Source organism: Bombus bifarius, unplaced genomic scaffold (assembly GCF_011952205.1).
Source record: "Bombus bifarius isolate JDL3187 unplaced genomic scaffold, Bbif_JDL3187 scf7180000008163, whole genome shotgun sequence".
Classification (NCBI taxonomy): Eukaryota; Metazoa; Arthropoda; class Insecta; order Hymenoptera; family Apidae; genus Bombus; species Bombus bifarius.
In genome coordinates this window covers 1003301-1020895 of record NW_022884485.1, presented here as the reverse complement: position 1 = coordinate 1020895, position 17595 = coordinate 1003301, and the positions used below count along the sequence as shown (strand labels likewise).

Below are 17595 nucleotides of genomic sequence, written 5' to 3'. Positions count from 1 at the left end.
AGTCCTTCAAACAGACAAACAGTCTTTGTCCCAGCTATGGGAAGATAGGGGAGACATATTTTTTAACGAACGGCGTCTCCCACTAGCAACTTTCCCTCGAGGGCGGCTAGCATCTTTTTCTAACCACCGATATGGAGATTGACCAATTAGCAGCAACGTCAATTTCCCTTACTTCCTAAACGAAGGCTTTCCTCGACGAATCCGATGATCTCGTGTCCTTAGACACACCCCAGCATAGTTTTTCCTCTGTGGAATCATCGGGACGGGACGCGCATTCTTTGACGCGCTCCCGTCGACTAAAGAGTAACGTCTTCACGCTCAGCAATTATCGTTTACGAGTCAGACTTAGATTCAGCGAGAACGCCTATCTGTCATCCCGTTAACCGCGGATTCGTTATTGAACCTGAGATCACTGTCACTAGTGTCGCGAACGTCTCACCGCCGTGATAGATTGTCAAACCTGTGTTATTCATACCTGTGTCAATAAATCGTATCTTCGTTACACCGCAACGATGGCTACCTTCAATGAAGACTCCTCAAACACCGACAACCCTATCCCCCCTGCTTCTCCGATATATATATATCCGATATATATATATACATATATAGCGAGCATTTTATTGATAAAATAGCTCACACATAATAGACATCTTCTATTATTACTACTAATTATTACTATATTTCATTAAATTTTACAATTTATTTAGCGATACAAATGATCCGCATAAATATTACTAGCAATTTCTGATTCCCACCTGTCTCCGTTACTCAGCAACTTTTCTTTGTTGTACAATAACTCTTCATGTGTTTCTGTTGAAAATTCAAAGTTTGGACCCTAAAAATAATTCATATGGTAAATATAAATCTTATGTAATAGGTATTACCGTATATCTACATAGAATTGTTTACATTTTATGATAGATATTGACACTTAGAAATTAATATATTACTCTTACTATGTCTATTTATTCTCTTTGCATTAGATTTGGATTATATTAAATTGATACTGAAATTTAAATTACACTAAGTAATGGTAAGGCTGGATTATTTGAATTTAGACAAAATAGCTCTATTTGAATTTAAACAAGCACTAATATATATACTTATGTATTAATCGTTACCTCCACGATTGCATCCACTGGACAAGCTTCTTGACAGAATCCACAATATATACATTTTGTCATGTCTATGTCATATCTTGTTGTACGGCGGGATCCATCTGCTCTTTCCTCTGCTTCAATAGTGATTGCTTGTGCTGGACAAATTGCTTCACATAATTTGCATGCAATACATCTTTCTTCACCTGAAGGATATCTATTAGAATAAATTTATTACATTTTCTTCAGTACAAATTTTATGTACTCTTGATATAAAAAGCTTTATACCAATACCTTCTTAATGCATGTTCACCTCTGAATCTTGGACTTAAGGGACCCTTTTCAAAAGGATAGTTTATTGTTGCAGGTTCACTAAAGAAGTTAGAAAGTGTAATTCCAATACCACGCATGATTTCTAGAAACATTGATCTGTTTGTTACATTATCAACAAACTTTGACTTCTCCGGGGAAATAAAATAATATTTAGTTCGTACAGGTACATTTAAGATTTTCGTGGAAGTTTGAAATAATTTTAAACCTGTAAAAAGCATACTTTCATAAAATCAAATGTGTAATTAAGACAAAATAATAATTTTATAGGTTATATGATATTTGTATATTACATTTAATAGAAACGATTTAATTGATTCTTTAATCAATTAAATCGTATTAGGAAACAGAAAATAGTTTTGTTAAATTTACCTGGTTGTATAGTTTTCAAGAATGTCATGTTGAAATTTCAATAATTGCTTTCACTTCGTGCAATCACTCTTCTCACGATATACTATATATATATATATGATATATACTATACAGATACAATCTGGTTCTAGCTATGCGCGAACTAAGAATAATTTTCTTCGCATTGAAAATTGAACTTCATGTATTCGTATAAAACTATAGTATACATATACACATATGTATGTATATACTATAGTTAGTGCACGGTCGTATAAATATAATAAGTAACTTTATAATAGACAATGGGTATAACTATACCTATTTACATCAGCTTATATAAATCTAATATACAAACTTTTCCCACATATCAGCGGCATCTAGGTTACGTAATAACGTTCACTAAAATCTGGTCTATTAATTTTCAGTATTAAAAACAATTAATTAAAATATTTCTATTGTTCCTTAGAGGAAGAAGTGAACAATACATTTCATTTATTGATAAATTTATGTAGAATTTATAGGTTTGCCTTAATTGTCAAATATATTGTGTTCCATTTTAGAATATAAATAGAAACAAAGGGAAAAGTCATATCGTTATATTACTTTTATTAATTGTTTTTTAAATTTTCTTGCTGTCATAACATATAATTACCGCTGCAGTTTAACCTGTAACGTTGAATATGGATTATAACACTGATTATGGTTTCTTATAATGCTACACACAGTAATTTAATAACAAATTTGTTTTATCTTAGTCGGAACAGTTCTTTTAAATAAAATGTGTAATACATATTTATTATATGTATTAAAAACCATAGATAAAGTATTATTTAAGTATTATATAATAGTATAATATCATCTTAATTTATTCGTAGTGATAAAAAATGTTATAAAAAAAAGATTAAAAAGTAGTCAAAATGGCCGAATTGGTAACGAATTTAAAAGTAGTGCAAGATAAAATTATTGCTGCTTCTGCTAGAAGGCTACCCGTATGTTATAAATATTATATAAATTTATATAATGATAATTATTTTGGAATTATGTAAATAGATTAAATAAAAATATAAACATAAAACACTAGAGACATGTTTTAATAGTAATAATTTGTATATTTAACCTCCTTTTCACAGGAATACAAGTATTTTGAGCCACGTTTAGTAGCTGTGAGTAAATTGAAATCAGTTGAATTAATTGTGGATGCGTATAAAGCTGGTCAAAGACATTTTGGAGAAAATTATGTCAATGAATTAGTTGAAAAAGGAAATCACTCAAGTATTTTAGAAACATGTACAGATATACGTTGGCATTTTATTGGCCATCTTCAACGTAATAAAATAAACAAATTATTAACTACTCCAAATTTGTATATTATTGAAACAATAGATAATGAAAAACTTGCATCAGCATTAAATACGTCTTGGTCTAAAATTAGAGTACATGAAAATTTGAAATTAAAAGTAATGGTACAGGTGAATACTAGCAACGAACAAGGTATTACATATTGTAATTCTAGTAATTGGTTACGATTATTGTGTATATTTCTATATGAAAATATTATGAACAAAAATATTGCATGTTTTATTATATTCAATCTTCCTAACATAATATTTATACGACCTTAAAAATATGAAATTCATGCAAAATTTTTGTTTCATCTTCAAATAAGAAAGTTCAAATAAATGTAAACTATGTCTTGGCTTCTAGTTATTAGGATTATTCTGATTTTATAATTTAGTAAGTTAAATATATTATAAATTTACATTTTCAGAAAAGAGTGGTTGCGAAATCACAGATGTTTGTACTCTTGTTCAGCATATTATTGATAACTGTACAAGTTTAGAATTTGTAGGTCTTATGACAATAGGCACGTTTGGACATGATCTCGCTAAAGGACCAAATCCTGATTTTTTGTGTCTGAAAGAATGTAGAGAAAAAGTTTCAAAAGAATTGGGTATTGACTTAAATAAGATAGAGTTATCAATGGGAATGTCAAATGATTATGAACATGCGGTAATTTTATTAGAAATTGTTATACTTTCTTAAAAATGTCAGACACGTATTAAAATATGATATTATCTTTATGCAGGTAGAGTTGGGAAGTACTAATATTAGAGTTGGTACTGCTATATTTGGGGAAAGAGCGAAAAAGGATACCTAATGAAATACATATTTTTTGTATAATATTTGTATAAATATATTGTATAATATCGTTATAAATATAATTTATGATGTGTAGGTTGGTCGGTCTCTACAGTAATATACTACTGTTGTAGGAAACATTTTGGAAAAATTTTAATAATTTCAAGTAATAAAGTTAGATAAAATACTTCTCATATATGTATCGATAGATAGATAAAATATGTATAAAGAGTTGGACGATATCGTAAAGTCCTTAAATGATTATTTCTCTCCTTAAATGGATAAATACAGAGTGATCATAAAGTCTCAATGTATTTCTAAGGAAGGCTTACTTTATTACTTTCTACTTTCTACAATTTTACTAAATTTAACAAATAACATGCCAATATATCAATAGTGGCATAGATTACTCTTTTTTTGCATTATCGGCCAATTTTTTCATTATTTCTAATCCTTCACCATTGGCTTTACGATAACCTGGCGCGGATGATTTTATTCTCTCCATCCATTTAGCAACATTCACGTATTTCTCCACCTCGAAACCGAAAACCTACGATCAGTAACCATCATTTAAATCTCCAATTAACGTTCCCTTTTTCTCATGATGTATGTATACCTCCGATGTTGATACAGTGGCTGCCAATGCGAGATCGGCGATGGTCAAATTGCGTCCAGCGACGTAATCTTGCCCATTTAGAAATTTATCGAGGACATCAAACGCGCCTTCGAGTACCTTGTAATATTCTGGATTGTAATTTGCCCCTCTAAACACAACTGGATACTGTAACAAGTTCGTTCGGTTTCAGGATATAATCATTTATTTTATATTCTCACCTTACTTCTCCTATTTCAAAAAGGAAGAAAACACAAGAAAGATATAAAAGTGGTTTAATTTTGAATAACTTACATAATAATTTTTCATGCCCCTATACAAGGTACCAATATCAAAATGTAATCGATGATTGACCAATGCTCGACCAGCCGGTGTTTGCGGATTTAGACGAATGTTTTTACCATATTGATCAACTAAATATGACATGATGGCTCGACTGCAATCGTTTATTGAAAGAGATTAAAGGATGATAAGAAACGAAAATGATACACATTGCGTATTAATTAATTACAAACCTTTCAGATAGTTTGTAATCGCCGTCTACAAGAAACGGGACAGTTTTCTGTGGATTCAGCTATAATAGGAATATAATCGCCATATGTTATTTTACGCATTACTGTAAAATTTCATTTTAACACATACTGTGTAGGTATCGAATAAAACGAATAGCGAAATATCGAAGAACGAAATAAAACAGAATAAACGTAGTCCTCTAATTAATTACTTTCAGTTAACTGTTGCGAATGCTGTATAATCGAGGAAGCGTATAATGTTTCGTTGACCGTACATTATTAATTTGATAGGTCCGTGTAATATAGTGTATTGATAATAATAATATTTCAATTGACATTATTACGTAAATGACTCTTGATATTTATTTAAGATTTTTAACCTTTTGCGGTTTTATGTTGACCACATTCGACATGCTATCACAATCGATTGCCAATTGAATGTATAAAACGTATTTCTTTATGTTATGGATTAACTTCATGGAAATATACCAATATAGATATGTTATTTGCTCCGAAAATATGAAAATTTATCTAAATTATGAACAGTACATTTCCGAGGGTGAACTAGAAGAGACGAAATGTTACAATAATATGCAATATAGTAAACTTCGTAAAGAATAGATAACACAAGACATATTTAAGCACGCTGACCTGTTCAAATTCTGGCTTTAGATGTTCGCCTTCAAATAAATTGATTTCTATTAAATTTAAAGTAATACCAATGGCCTCGGCAGTCAAGAGAACCGCTCTGCAGGGTGAACTCATTGGCGTGTAATACAGATCCACTGACATGATTGCTTGTTAACTAAAAGAATATATTTCAACATCAGTTACAATGTAATTAAAATTCACGATGGTAGCACGCAGTATGACTGAAAGTATAATATAATTCCTCGCAAAGGATAGATAGAAATCATTAACAATAATTAACTGGTTGAACATTTTAAACACACGTGTAGCTTGCGAATTGCCGCTCAATGCAATTAAACATTTGCCGCGTATCACATGCTAGCGAAGTATCGTTTCAACGTTATCGAAAAAATATTTCGTTGCAACTTTAAAACTTTCGAGACCGTCAGTGAAAAGTATTGAAATATTCCATTACACGCCCCCTTTTTTCAGCGGCGCCGGTTTCGTTCACAACGATTTTCGATAGAATCAATATCGCTAACTAAATCAATATACACACATACGAAAGTTACAGAACTATCCTGTGTACCTTACTTCGCATTTAATACGTCCTATGGCACATTCTTTTCGTCATTGTTGAACAATGCCAAGAGTTATTGTGAGATTTTCCAATGTTTGCACCATGAATATTCGGTTTTAGTTGAAGTCCAATAAAGATCGAGAATTTGCATCGAAAAAAGGTATAAAAGAGAAACAAAACAGAAAAGAGCGATAAAAAATTGGAAAGAGGAAAGAATTCGTTTGCTCTTACGACGAATGGAACGAGCGATGGCGAGATTGCCGAACTGAAATTCGATGGGAACCGTTTCCAAAGCGCAACACGCGCGGAAGCGCGCGGCAAGTAAGGGTTTCATCTCTTGGCCGATTGAAGCGTATTGCCACAGTTTTGTTTTCAATCGATGTAATCGATAGAGAACTATTTTTCATACGACGAACCTATATATACGTGATCTGGAACTACATGTGTAGTAAAGTACTGCTACGTGCGTGCGCCATTAACAAGCAATCGATACACGCGAAACAGTTCAAGCGTACGTACAAACAACGTAAAGAAGGCGACTCATTGAACTGTCTAACAACGAGAATTGGGCATATGTATACGATAAATTCAAAATCATACTTCTTACTTGTCGAGAGTTTCTTAATTTAGAAATAAATCTAACAAATAAACAAATTTTAATTTATCAATAAATCTTGGTGCCCTTTATAATCGGTATACGAAGCAGTGAACACGATCACGAACATGCAAAGAAATAACTGCTACCTTTTCGTAATAGTAATAATTTTACAACTGGCGTGTGGTATCAAATTCCTTTTTAATAATTATTATCACTGTCTCGAGAAATATTAGTGCGATCGTTCCTTGTGAACGGTAGGAAAGGTATGAATATGCTTTATCTTATTCGTACAGGTGAATTGATTGTGAGTAGAGCTTGTGCGCTGACTCATTCGATGTACATATACATATAATAATATATGTATGTACATGTATGTAATGGCTGTAGAAAGTATCTACACACTAAAAGTATTCGTTAAAGAGACAGAAGTGTATAGAATATGTTTAATACGTAAAATTATATAAAATATCGGAAATACGCAAAGTAAAGTACTCGTTATAATCTTTAATAAGCAAAACGAGTCTCTATTTAAGTTCTATTTCTTTACTTGTGTTCGTAAAAATATAAATTTGTATAAAAATCCCTGGTTCAGTTAAAATTAATGCGGATTCAACGACCGCGTAATACATATTTAAATAAATTGTTTTAACTTAGAAGCAATCACAAATGATCACACTTTTATGTAAATATCATTTCCTTCTAAAACTATTAAAAGTATTTATTCTTGTTTAATGATATTTTTATTTTATTCATTAGGGGATGTTTTACGATAGGACTCAAAGTTTCCTCGTGGAAACGAAAAGATCTTTCCCGTTTGGTTATAGCAAAAAGAAAAGCAACTATCGATGAAAGTGTTTTACCGATCATTGCAGTGTAATTAAAACGTACGTGAAACCGAGGTCGAGGATAATTAGCAAATGAACATCGAATCAAAAGGATGGTCATTGCTGAAGTAAATTGGTCGCACTGCGAACAGCAAGTGGCTACTATAATTACAGGGTTCATTAATACGTATTTGATGCTGATTCCACTATTTACTGTATCGTGCGTGGTAATGGTAATTTTACCTTAAATGGGTTCGAAACAGTTCTTTTTCACCGTATGTGAACGTCAAGCTGACGACTATTACAACGTGTTTTTAGTTCTCAAAATTTGCGATATATTTTTTATTTCATTCTTCATGTAGAATTATTTCTTTCGTTCGTTTCTATATTAAAACAACGTCACCGTAGGAGACAATCAAATTAAACAGAATTAGATACGTAACGATGTTGTTGGTTACCTCAATTCGTACGAAAACTAACATGAAACTATGTAAAATTCAGTATACACATATGGCGATATGAATATGCAATGTATTAATATTTTTGGAACTTAATGTTTGCCAATTTTTAGAATTTCAGGAGAAAAATAGGTTCGATAGTGTATACGCGTCGATGTGCTGCTATAACGACTCCGCAATAGCATTTACGAGCATTCTGAGCCGGATCTACACTTGACGAACAACGCGGACAAGCATGAACGAACATGAACGAACAAACGTGGCCAGTATTGCGAGCATGAACGAGTGTGAACGAGCATTAACGAATTCGATTTCTCGCTTGTAAATACGCTGAAGGAAAATATTCATGTGTGAAATAATATTCGTTAAAACAATCGAATATTGGCTGGTGCTTATTCACTGGTAAAGTTTCCATTTGTAACACGTTGACTGCTGATGATGCCATGCTGGTGTCATTGGTTGATTGCTTTCGACGATGAACGAGTAACGCCACGTACAAATTGTTTTCGAATGGTGTCGAGAAAATGAACGAGTTCTAAGAAAAATTTCAGTCGTAACGAAAGGCTGCGTGACTTCGGCCCAACATTCTTATTTACGTTTACGTTAATTACCGATCTGACAATTAAATTAGTTGGGTGGACGATGATCTCGTGTGAAGCGCTTCTGAAAATTGAGCGAAGTTGGAGTTGACGTAATTGATAATGTCGAGACATTTTTTGACGGTATTAATAATAATAAATAGAACCTTTGCAAAATATAAAACAATAACAGTACATATAAGGCAATTATATATGTATCATTTAGACTCTTTAATTATACGTAAGCAGAATTCCTCTCTGTAAAAGGGAACGATAAAAAATTTATTCATATAGAATTCACATAAAAGAAATCATGGTTTCGAATATTGTTATTGCGTTTCGCTTTTCACTTTTTCGTCATGTTATGCACCAAATCCTTGAATGCCTTTACGCCTGCGTTGTTGTACTCCTCGTATTTTGGAGCTTCCGACTTGATCTTTGCATACCATTTGGTCACATTTTTGTATTTGCTGAGATTGTAGTCCATGGCCTGTTGTTAAAATGATGTAACGAATAAATGTGACTTTATATAAAAGAGTTCTCTAAAACTCTTTTTTATGACTTTTTTTCTAAGTCTCTTGATAGTGGCGTTACTGTCATATTATTATCAATGTAACATAACATATATTTTGATAAGATAATATTTTCAAGGAAATTACCTCTATCGTGGACACGGTGGCCACAATGGACAGGTCAGCAAGAGTCATGTTCTCTCCTGCCACGTAGTCTTGTCCTTCGAGGAATGTATTAAGGAAAGACATGGCTGTGCCAATAGCTTCGTATTTCGCTTGATCTTTAGGGGCTTTGGCGAAGATTATAGGATACTAATGAAAAATGTTAAGATCGCTAATTAATTATTCGCTTCATACACGTTCTAAAATAAAAGATTAAATAGCGGTTTTAAACGATTCGACGAGAAAATCATGTATATATCACCTAAATTGTCTACTTTTATAAGAATAAAAGAAATTATTTACGAATACCACGCATAATGAAATATGTGAGAATCTATTAAGTTAGTTTTTTATTTAAAAAAATCTAGCAACATCATGTAACATAGAAATTCCTTTCAATGCGCCATAAAAAGTCACTAAATGGCTTTAAACTTACGTAATAGTCTGCGAAAGATTTATACAGAGTGCAGGCGTCGAAATACAACCTTTGGTCAACGACCGCGCGTTTCTTCGGATCCTTTGGATATAAGGAGTCATTCTTACCATATTGATTCACCAGGTATGTCATAATAGCCCGACTGAAAGAAAAAGAATGTACATAACGTCTATACGTTTTTATTCCTGATCTTGTTAATTATTCTAATTGCTCGCTCGTATTAGATTACTGGAATACTCTATACATGAAAACTGTAACACAGACTTGTAAGACAGAAAGTGCAAATCTACCGAAAGGAAAGACGCAATCGCAACAGAATTACAAAATAGCGTTAGAGCGATAATAGGATTCTATTTCTTGGAACGAAATGTTAGTTAATGATCAATTTATTAAATTCCTGCCAGTCTGTTATCTGAATAATTTTCGCCTGATCATACGCACTGTAATCGTATGGGTATTTAGGTGCAGGTATACTTATATAATAGCATACAAACGGTAGATCATCGTATTGAGAAAAAAGAACGAGATTCTTTGAAATTAAAGAAGTATTCATAATATAATGTATCAATCAATTTCACCTTTCCCACAAGTAGAAACCATTATCATCGATTGTAGGTATCGTGTGCTGTGGGTTCATCTGTACATAAGGAGACATCAAATATATTACCAAAAATATTAAAAGTAAATATAAATGTAATAAAATATTCGAGTATTCGATACAAGATATTAATTTCTTGCTTTAATAGAATTCGATACAAGTGTAATAGAGTTATGTTTAGCTTATATCAATTACACGTACCTTCAAATATTCTGGTTTTAAGTTATCTCCGTTCATTAAAGCAACTTCCTTAAAATTCATTTCGATACCAAGCGCGGCAGCCGCCAATGCAGCGGCACGGCACGGAGCGCTTCCAGGAAGTTGATAAAAATCAATTGGCATTTTGATTTCTGTAACGGTATGTAATGCGTCATTTAAGAAACTCGCTGACTTCGATTCGGACTGACGTGTAGAATTAAAAATAGAAATAAAATTTAGACTGGTTATTACTTAAACAATTATAAAATTATACTATAATATTAAAACTAGAAATAAATTTATTTACTTATTGCGAAATGATTATGCGTTAATTTAAATAAGGAAATATGTGATCGTTTCGACTATTCAACAGACGTGCGACAGAAGAAAAGTTTTAACGATACGATTTATAGATACATTGAATATAGATATAATATACAGTGAACACGAATCATACGAAAAAACGTTTCAGAAAAATACTGCTCGATATCGTGGAGGATATAGTACACTCTCGTGTACTTGACCTTACGATAACCTTGACATCTCTCTATGGTGCACATCGGATAACGCTAATGCCGGCGACACATCGGATTTTAAAGTTCGTATCTCGATAACGGATCGCGCGAACGATACGGGTTTATGGTATTTTGAAAACGTTTGCTACAAACGTCAGCTACAAGAATACGTAATAAAATTGTAATGCCACTCTCAAGGTTATCGCAAGATTAAATACACAAGAGCATAGTATGTCCCCCTCAACGCTGTGCAATTTTTTTCTGAAATATTTTTTTGTATCATCGTGTTTTTTTCGAGATATTTCAGCGGTTCGAGATAAATTGGACATGCTGTATATCGTACATAGATGGAAAGTTACGTGTATACGTGTATCCACGTATTTGTGCACGTAACAATGGCATGACTCAGTATTGAGATCGTAACGATTAAGAGGGGAAAAGAGTACAGTGCGGAGATAGAAGGAAGTTCCCCGAAGGAATGCCGATTAGTTGTTTTTCGCACAACTCGATACAATCTCAAAGTTAAACACCGTATTGGCCGAAAATGGTGGAGGCCACTGAGATTAATAATTCCTTTGCCTCTGTACCGTCCCACGAAGTTTCTTTCTATCTCAGAGTTACGCATGATAGTTATTTAGGTCAGCGGAAATACTAAATAACTTTCCATCATGCAATAGCCGGTTCATCGCGTCTTCAATGAACTCCTTACTGCTATACACTAGTTAATATAAAAAAGCCTAGTAACTATATCACTTTATATTTATTCGATACAGTCGCAAGTAATTTTTATATCGATGTTTATTCAAATGTGCCAGTATTTTCTAAAAAATCTATACCTTTATATAACTACAAAGTTACGTTTGCTATATATATAATATATATAAATTAGTGTACAGAAATATATTAATATAGCGTGAAAAATGTAATGTAATACATTGGTTTAACTTATTAATACGTTACGTTTAAAAACATTGGATCTATTAACTTAAAAACAGCCAAGCATATATGGCATGCCTGTTGCGCCAAACAAGTTGCGTTATGGATCAACTTTTTATCGTTACAAGATTAAATATTTTCTCTGTATTATTCGTTCACAGTTTTAAAGGACTACAGGCACACTTGAAGTAAACACTCCTTGTCTGGTTATCTCCACCATGCACCAAATCGATAATCGTGTAGCAAAATGACATATCGAACTTCACTCTCAAGCAATAGCTGTACAACAATGGGATTCTACTTTATTCGGCAAAAACACAATTGACAATTAAGATCAACGTTAAATCAAAAACTGAAAGCACTGTCCATGAAACTTCGTACCGGTTATAGTCGGATCTTCGGACGACGAAAACAAGGATGATATGTGGCAGATAAACGAAGACGAGTAAAGTAAATTCAAATACGAGTTTTCCAATGGTATACTACCAGATAACTGCGAGCTATCTAAAGGAGTTAGCTCTCCAGTCTCTTTATAAATGCCAGCGTATCTACCATATGTCCTCCTTTTCAAGTAGCGAATAAGAGAGCGCTGCGCAGGCTCAACCGGTTTCAACTTGTTACGAGTATGGAGGTATCACCTCCTTTGCTTTTCCTCTTCGATATTTGTCGCACTTTCAGATCGTTAGATTTCGTTAGAATTTAGTATGTACCGGACAGACCGAAATAAACGATACACTGTTAGAAGCTGTTCGAAGTATTTGAGAAAATTTATTTAGAAAGCGTTTGAAGAAGTTGGGCGATTATAAAATAGATAAAAATATTCTCATCTCATCGTGACAAAATAATAATAATCCTGAAACTAGCATATTGAATAGAATGTGTTGCCAAGAATTAATTATCAAGAATTAAATTATCAAGAAAAATATGTAACTTTTATCCATAAACTTTTATGATTAATGTGATATTGATTTATTATTAAAAGTTTTTTGATATTGCACGAATTGTTACATTTGCTTACAGAATACATTTTCGGTTTCATTTTAAGGATAAACAGGGATATAAAATGTAATGTCATTTTACTTGGTGATGTAACTATTGTTTCATTTGCTCTTATTCATACACCGGATGACTTTGAAATAATCTAGTATTTCTCTGCCTAATGCAACGATGCAATCCCATGTAACGTAAAGGATTATTTTACGAATCAAATCCTTCTTCCGTAATAAACTTAGCTTTTTAAAATTCTATCATGCTGTTCGACTTTATTTTGCGAAACATAATGAGAAATATTCCTCAGGAGTATTTCAAATGTATTTCAAATAAATTAAACTGGTCGCTCGAGGTGAAAGTACTTCTGTTCAGCCTTGAATGCAAACTCGAAGGTTTCAAAAATAAAGAAATAACTAAACCTAAAGTAAACCGATTATATTAGGTTGTCCCAAAAATGTCTTTCGCTATCTGCAAATCTGCTTTATCTGGCTGCTTTATCTGGTTACGTCGACACAAACGTGAAACCTAATCTATCAAATGTCGTCGACCGTCTTCTGGCTATCGTAGGGCACGTTTCGTTTTCATTAAAACAAAAAATGTTGTGCATCTATTATTTTCTTCTAAAACGAAAGCAACTTTTAGGACAACCTAATAGATGTTCAGAGAAAAAGACAAATTTTTAATACATAACATTTTCAAGTATTTGAATTCGATACTACAAAATATACGTAAATATAGAGATATAAATAGAAATATATTATATAAATACAACATAATATACCGTTAATGAATTTCATTTTACAAGCCTTTATAACGAGGAATCTAAAATCCTGTATTATTATGCCGTAGCATTCTATACAGAAAAATACTTTGTTCTATAATATTCTCAAACGTTAGAAGTGTTTTTCTAACGATAGAGTTGATACATATAGGTGTTACGTAGGTACATGTTATCAGGTTTTGCAGGGTAATTATTACGATTAAATATAGATTAGTTAGCTCGTGTCATGTCATTGACAACGATATTTAATGTAACAAACAAGAATATAATCGTAGACTTGCAAATGGTTTGTTTAAAAATAGACAGGAAATTACAGTCGTGTTACATAAAATTAACGCTATGTACATTTTGTCGTTGCTGACAATGAATTCGCTCTAACGAATCCTCTAATATATTTTATATATAATATTTAATATTTAAGTGTCATTAAATATCTTGCGCGTGTAAATAAATATTTCATTCGTTTCAGTACGTAATGGGTTCCGCGAAGCTCGCAGACGATTGGAGCACATTCTCAATGCGACAAATTGATTGCTTCGTTTTTGAGAAAATAGTTCGATACACAATACAATGGCAGAGCGTGGTCACGGGCTAGGAGAATCGATCACGAGCTTGTAAACTGGTTGACCCACTTTTCCTTCGTTACCTACCTGATTCTCGCGATGCATGCATCGTGGAAATACCGAGATCCAAGAAGACCGCAAATCCTTCGATTTAACGTCGCCGCGCACGTCCACGCCACCGGAAATGTAGCTCTAATCATTTGTGGTTACGGCCATACCGGGAATGCGGAACGCTCTTTTGGAAGACGCGGATTAATTACGAATAGCGCGGCAGAATTGAATTCATCCACGTAGATCGAGCCGTACGGAAAATTTCCTCCGAAAGATTCGTAAGCTTCGCGTGCAATTTCAAGCCTGTTTCAAACAATATCACCACGATAAATTGAATATGCTGTATTCGATATTGAACGATCGACCGAAATTGACCGATTGAATTATCAAATTTTTAGTTAACAATTCGCATATAAACGGCCGACTGTACAACGTTGTTAGTGATTTTTCACGTTGAAACAATATTGAAAGCAATTAAAAAACGCGGATACTTTCAGATATTTAGAAGTAAAAATAATTTATCGCGATCGTTGACTTTGCTTTATTTATACAGCAAAAGTGATTTTACTATCTACAATTTCCGCAAGTTAATTTGCTTGTATAAATATATTTGATCAAACGCTTTCCTGTTTCATACGAGATGCATAAAAATGTTTCAATTTGCTTCTGAATATTCCGTGTTGTTGAAAATATTTAATAGAAATTTGTAATTACGACGTTCAATTGTATCGTAGCGTCACTGCTTTTCCATTGTAGTACGGTCCTCGGTTAATAGGTTTCCAGAATGAAATCTGTTCCGCTTTTGAAAAAGTGAGTGATGCCGGTATATGGTATTTGACATTGAAATTATTTAGCGGTTTTGGTATTTTTTTTTTCATCGAACCAGTAAAAACTACCACGAATTTAAGTATATTGCACTATCTGGTTTAATTATTGGGAGGATGAATCGACTATTATCTGATGATTCACGGTATTACAACATCGAACATCCTTTTAGAATTGAAAATTAATTTTATTTTAGGTATTGTCATTTAATAAACTATGCTATTTAATAAACGAAAGTTTTCTTTGTCAATTAACGTTAATTCTTTCACAGTTATTATTTCATTATTCGCTTGTTACGTAACAGTATGATTAAATTAAATACGAAGGCAGGCTTTAACGTTGTCAAGGAAATAATGAAAATTCGATTTTTCACTTAATAGAGTGAAATTAAGTTGAGCAACTATGCATTTGTAATTTCTTAAATATTTGCTTCCCTTTCGAAAGCAAGAATGAATCGTTATTAAAATACTTTGCAAACTTTTCCTATATAACACGACTATGTTAGGTGCGGCAATATTTTCGCATTAAATAACACCGTATGAACGAAATATCGAGCAAATTGTTATTCGTCGTAAATAAAACGAATCGAAAAGAATAAAATTTTGCAGAATAAAGCTTCCTTTCGAAGAAAATTGTGTATATTTATACGTTATATAAACATTCGATTATTTTTCTATAATTTTTAATTCGCCGTGCAGTATCTCTATGCTAATGTATACGCCATACGATATATTATACTTATACGATCCTTGTGTAGCGTCCTAAACCATCGACGAAAAACATACGAGAAAGAAATGTCCGCCCGTTGCGAGAAACTTTGCCAATCGATCTATCGATCGAATTAAAAATCTGAAATAACAATAACGGCGGATCAAAAAGCGCGGAGAAAGCCGTATCTGAAGAGAGCAGAACTGCGTTGGGAGGCGGTTCATTTTCTGTGCGGCGCGCGGCGCGAGTTTCTTCCGAGGCGTTCTCAATTTCGCCGGTAAAAACATTATCTTCCCTTCAATGATTCCTCGAGGGCGATCCGCGCGGCCGCATTCGCGAAATGGACCGTGAGTTAATTAAATTCAGGAACAGGAGAATGCCGTGGACCGTCGAACAGGAATTCCGGGAACGGAAGCGCAACGGGTTTTTCAGCCGGCATACTCGGTCCGGGATTCCGCAGTTTCTGCCGCATCATGGTTGTATCGTCCAGCAAAATTATTGTCCGTGTTGCGTAATTCTTGGCACGTAGTCTCACGCACGACCGGCGAACGCATGCCTCTGTGAAAAACATCGCGTACGGAAGTCGAACGAGGACGAAACAATCAGTGGATGGGGAAAAAAAGAGAGATGAAAAAATAGACGACGATAGAACCTCTCTTTGATTTTCAAGGGATTCGGATAATTTGGTTTTTATCTTTTCCGATTGATTTATCCACGTTCCCTCTATTCGCTTAATTCTGCAAAAATTACTACATTATGTCACGGAAATTCTGGAAAATATTTGAACATATTATCCATCGGTCAATATTTCCCGAAAAGAAAGAAGAGGAAAGAAGTGCATTCTCACTGTTAGCGTTACTTCTAAGCGCTGGTGACTAAACCATCAATCAACAAATCATTCGCGAGCTTCAAGGTTGATGTATGTAAATATTGGATAAAAAACACAAAGTCATTGCAATTATTCGACATTACTCAACAGTAAATGAAAATAGGCTTGTTGTACGGGTGATTTTCTCTTATCGTATCACTGGTGTATACGTTTAATTTGTTGTTTATATATTTGATATACGTATTTGTACGAGTGATTTCAAAGGAAAAGAATTTCTAAGTTTCTCTAAAATGAATATTCAGCTTATTCGGTAAACTTTACTCGCGAATTCAGTTCGGTTGCAATCAGTAGCGTAGATGTACGTTTCATAGGACGAGTGATCCTTCACTACGAGTCGATTAAATTTCGCGTCGAGTGTCTACCTAATCGAACCGTGTGTTTCACCGAAAACAATATTTGGACGTGATCGATAAACGGATTCTACTACGAAACGAAAGCCGTTGAAATGAACCGAAACTCTCTAGCTGCCGTGCTGGAAACTTCAGTCGGTTGATTTGCGACAAATAATCGGAATAGATATAAAGGTATTGGGAGAAGTACCAGAACACGCAAGGCAAATTTAACTATGTACTTTTCAACAGCACATCGCTATAATTACAAACTATCTAACCGAGTCAGTCGTCGCGAGGAGTGTCTTTATAAACGACGCGCGAATATCGTGTTGTCATCGAAAGATCGATACCACAAACGTCAGTAGAAATGTTTATCTAATTGCAGAAGA

General features: G+C 33.4%; 3 protein-coding genes across 4 annotated transcripts in view; 1 reads left to right on the top strand and 2 right to left on the bottom strand.

Moving 5' to 3' along the window:
- Positions 1 to 601: 601 nt before the first annotated feature.
- Positions 602 to 1910, bottom strand: LOC117208873 (NADH-ubiquinone oxidoreductase subunit 8). The gene is made up of 4 exons (XM_033450345.1): positions 1800 to 1910; positions 1392 to 1635; positions 1122 to 1314; positions 602 to 835 (listed from the first exon to the last, which is right to left on the bottom strand). The coding sequence occupies exons 1-4, from the start codon at positions 1825 to 1827 to the stop codon at positions 704 to 706; spliced, it is 597 nt and encodes a 198-aa protein (XP_033306236.1). The 5' UTR covers positions 1828 to 1910; the 3' UTR covers positions 602 to 703.
- Positions 1911 to 2601: 691 nt separating this feature from the next.
- On the top strand, positions 2602 to 4148 carry LOC117208871 (pyridoxal phosphate homeostasis protein). Of its 2 annotated transcripts, none has more exons than XM_033450336.1 (4): positions 2602 to 2767; positions 2909 to 3269; positions 3547 to 3788; positions 3869 to 4148. In XM_033450336.1, exons 1-4 carry the CDS (start codon positions 2696 to 2698, stop codon positions 3968 to 3970), a joined length of 777 nt encoding a protein of 258 aa, XP_033306227.1. In that variant the 5' UTR covers positions 2602 to 2695; the 3' UTR covers positions 3971 to 4148. The 2 variants fall into 2 exon arrangements, with proteins under 2 accessions (XP_033306227.1, XP_033306228.1); XM_033450337.1 differs by having other exon boundaries at positions 2606 to 2767; positions 3865 to 4148.
- A 79-nt stretch (positions 4149 to 4227) lies between these two features.
- The window catches only part of LOC117208882, a 111110-nt gene continuing 97742 nt past the window's right edge, over positions 4228 to 17595 (bottom strand). Inside the window, exons 3-12 of the mRNA XM_033450382.1 lie at positions 10620 to 10768; positions 10399 to 10457; positions 9821 to 9962; positions 9370 to 9534; positions 9060 to 9200; positions 5694 to 5843; positions 5046 to 5104; positions 4825 to 4966; positions 4534 to 4698; positions 4228 to 4467 (exon numbers count right to left, since the gene is read on the bottom strand). Coding sequence (XP_033306273.1) covers positions 4324 to 4467; positions 4534 to 4698; positions 4825 to 4966; positions 5046 to 5104; positions 5694 to 5843; positions 9060 to 9200; positions 9370 to 9534; positions 9821 to 9962; positions 10399 to 10457; positions 10620 to 10768 — 1316 coding nt within the window. The 3' untranslated portion in view covers positions 4228 to 4323. The remainder of the gene's footprint in view (positions 4468 to 4533; positions 4699 to 4824; positions 4967 to 5045; positions 5105 to 5693; positions 5844 to 9059; positions 9201 to 9369; positions 9535 to 9820; positions 9963 to 10398; positions 10458 to 10619; positions 10769 to 17595) is intronic.

Bases quoted from the DNA above. Each gene is read 5' to 3' on its own strand.
- LOC117208873 (XM_033450345.1), bottom strand. From the start codon at position 1,827: ATGACATTCTTGAAAACTATACAACCAG. The intron at 1,636-1,799 runs GTAAATTTAACA...TGCTTTTTACAG, and splicing joins CTTGAAAACTATACAACCAG to GTTTAAAATTATTTCAAACT. The intron at 1,315-1,391 runs GTATTGGTATAA...TTATTCTAATAG, and splicing joins GGTGAACATGCATTAAGAAG to ATATCCTTCAGGTGAAGAAA.
- LOC117208871 (XM_033450336.1), top strand. From the start codon at position 2,696: ATGGCCGAATTGGTAACGAATTTAAAAGTAGTGCAAGATAAAATTATT. The intron at 3,270-3,546 runs GTATTACATATT...TTACATTTTCAG, and splicing joins GAATACTAGCAACGAACAAG to AAAAGAGTGGTTGCGAAATC. The intron at 3,789-3,868 runs GTAATTTTATTA...TTATGCAGGTAG, and splicing joins CAAATGATTATGAACATGCG to AGTTGGGAAGTACTAATATT.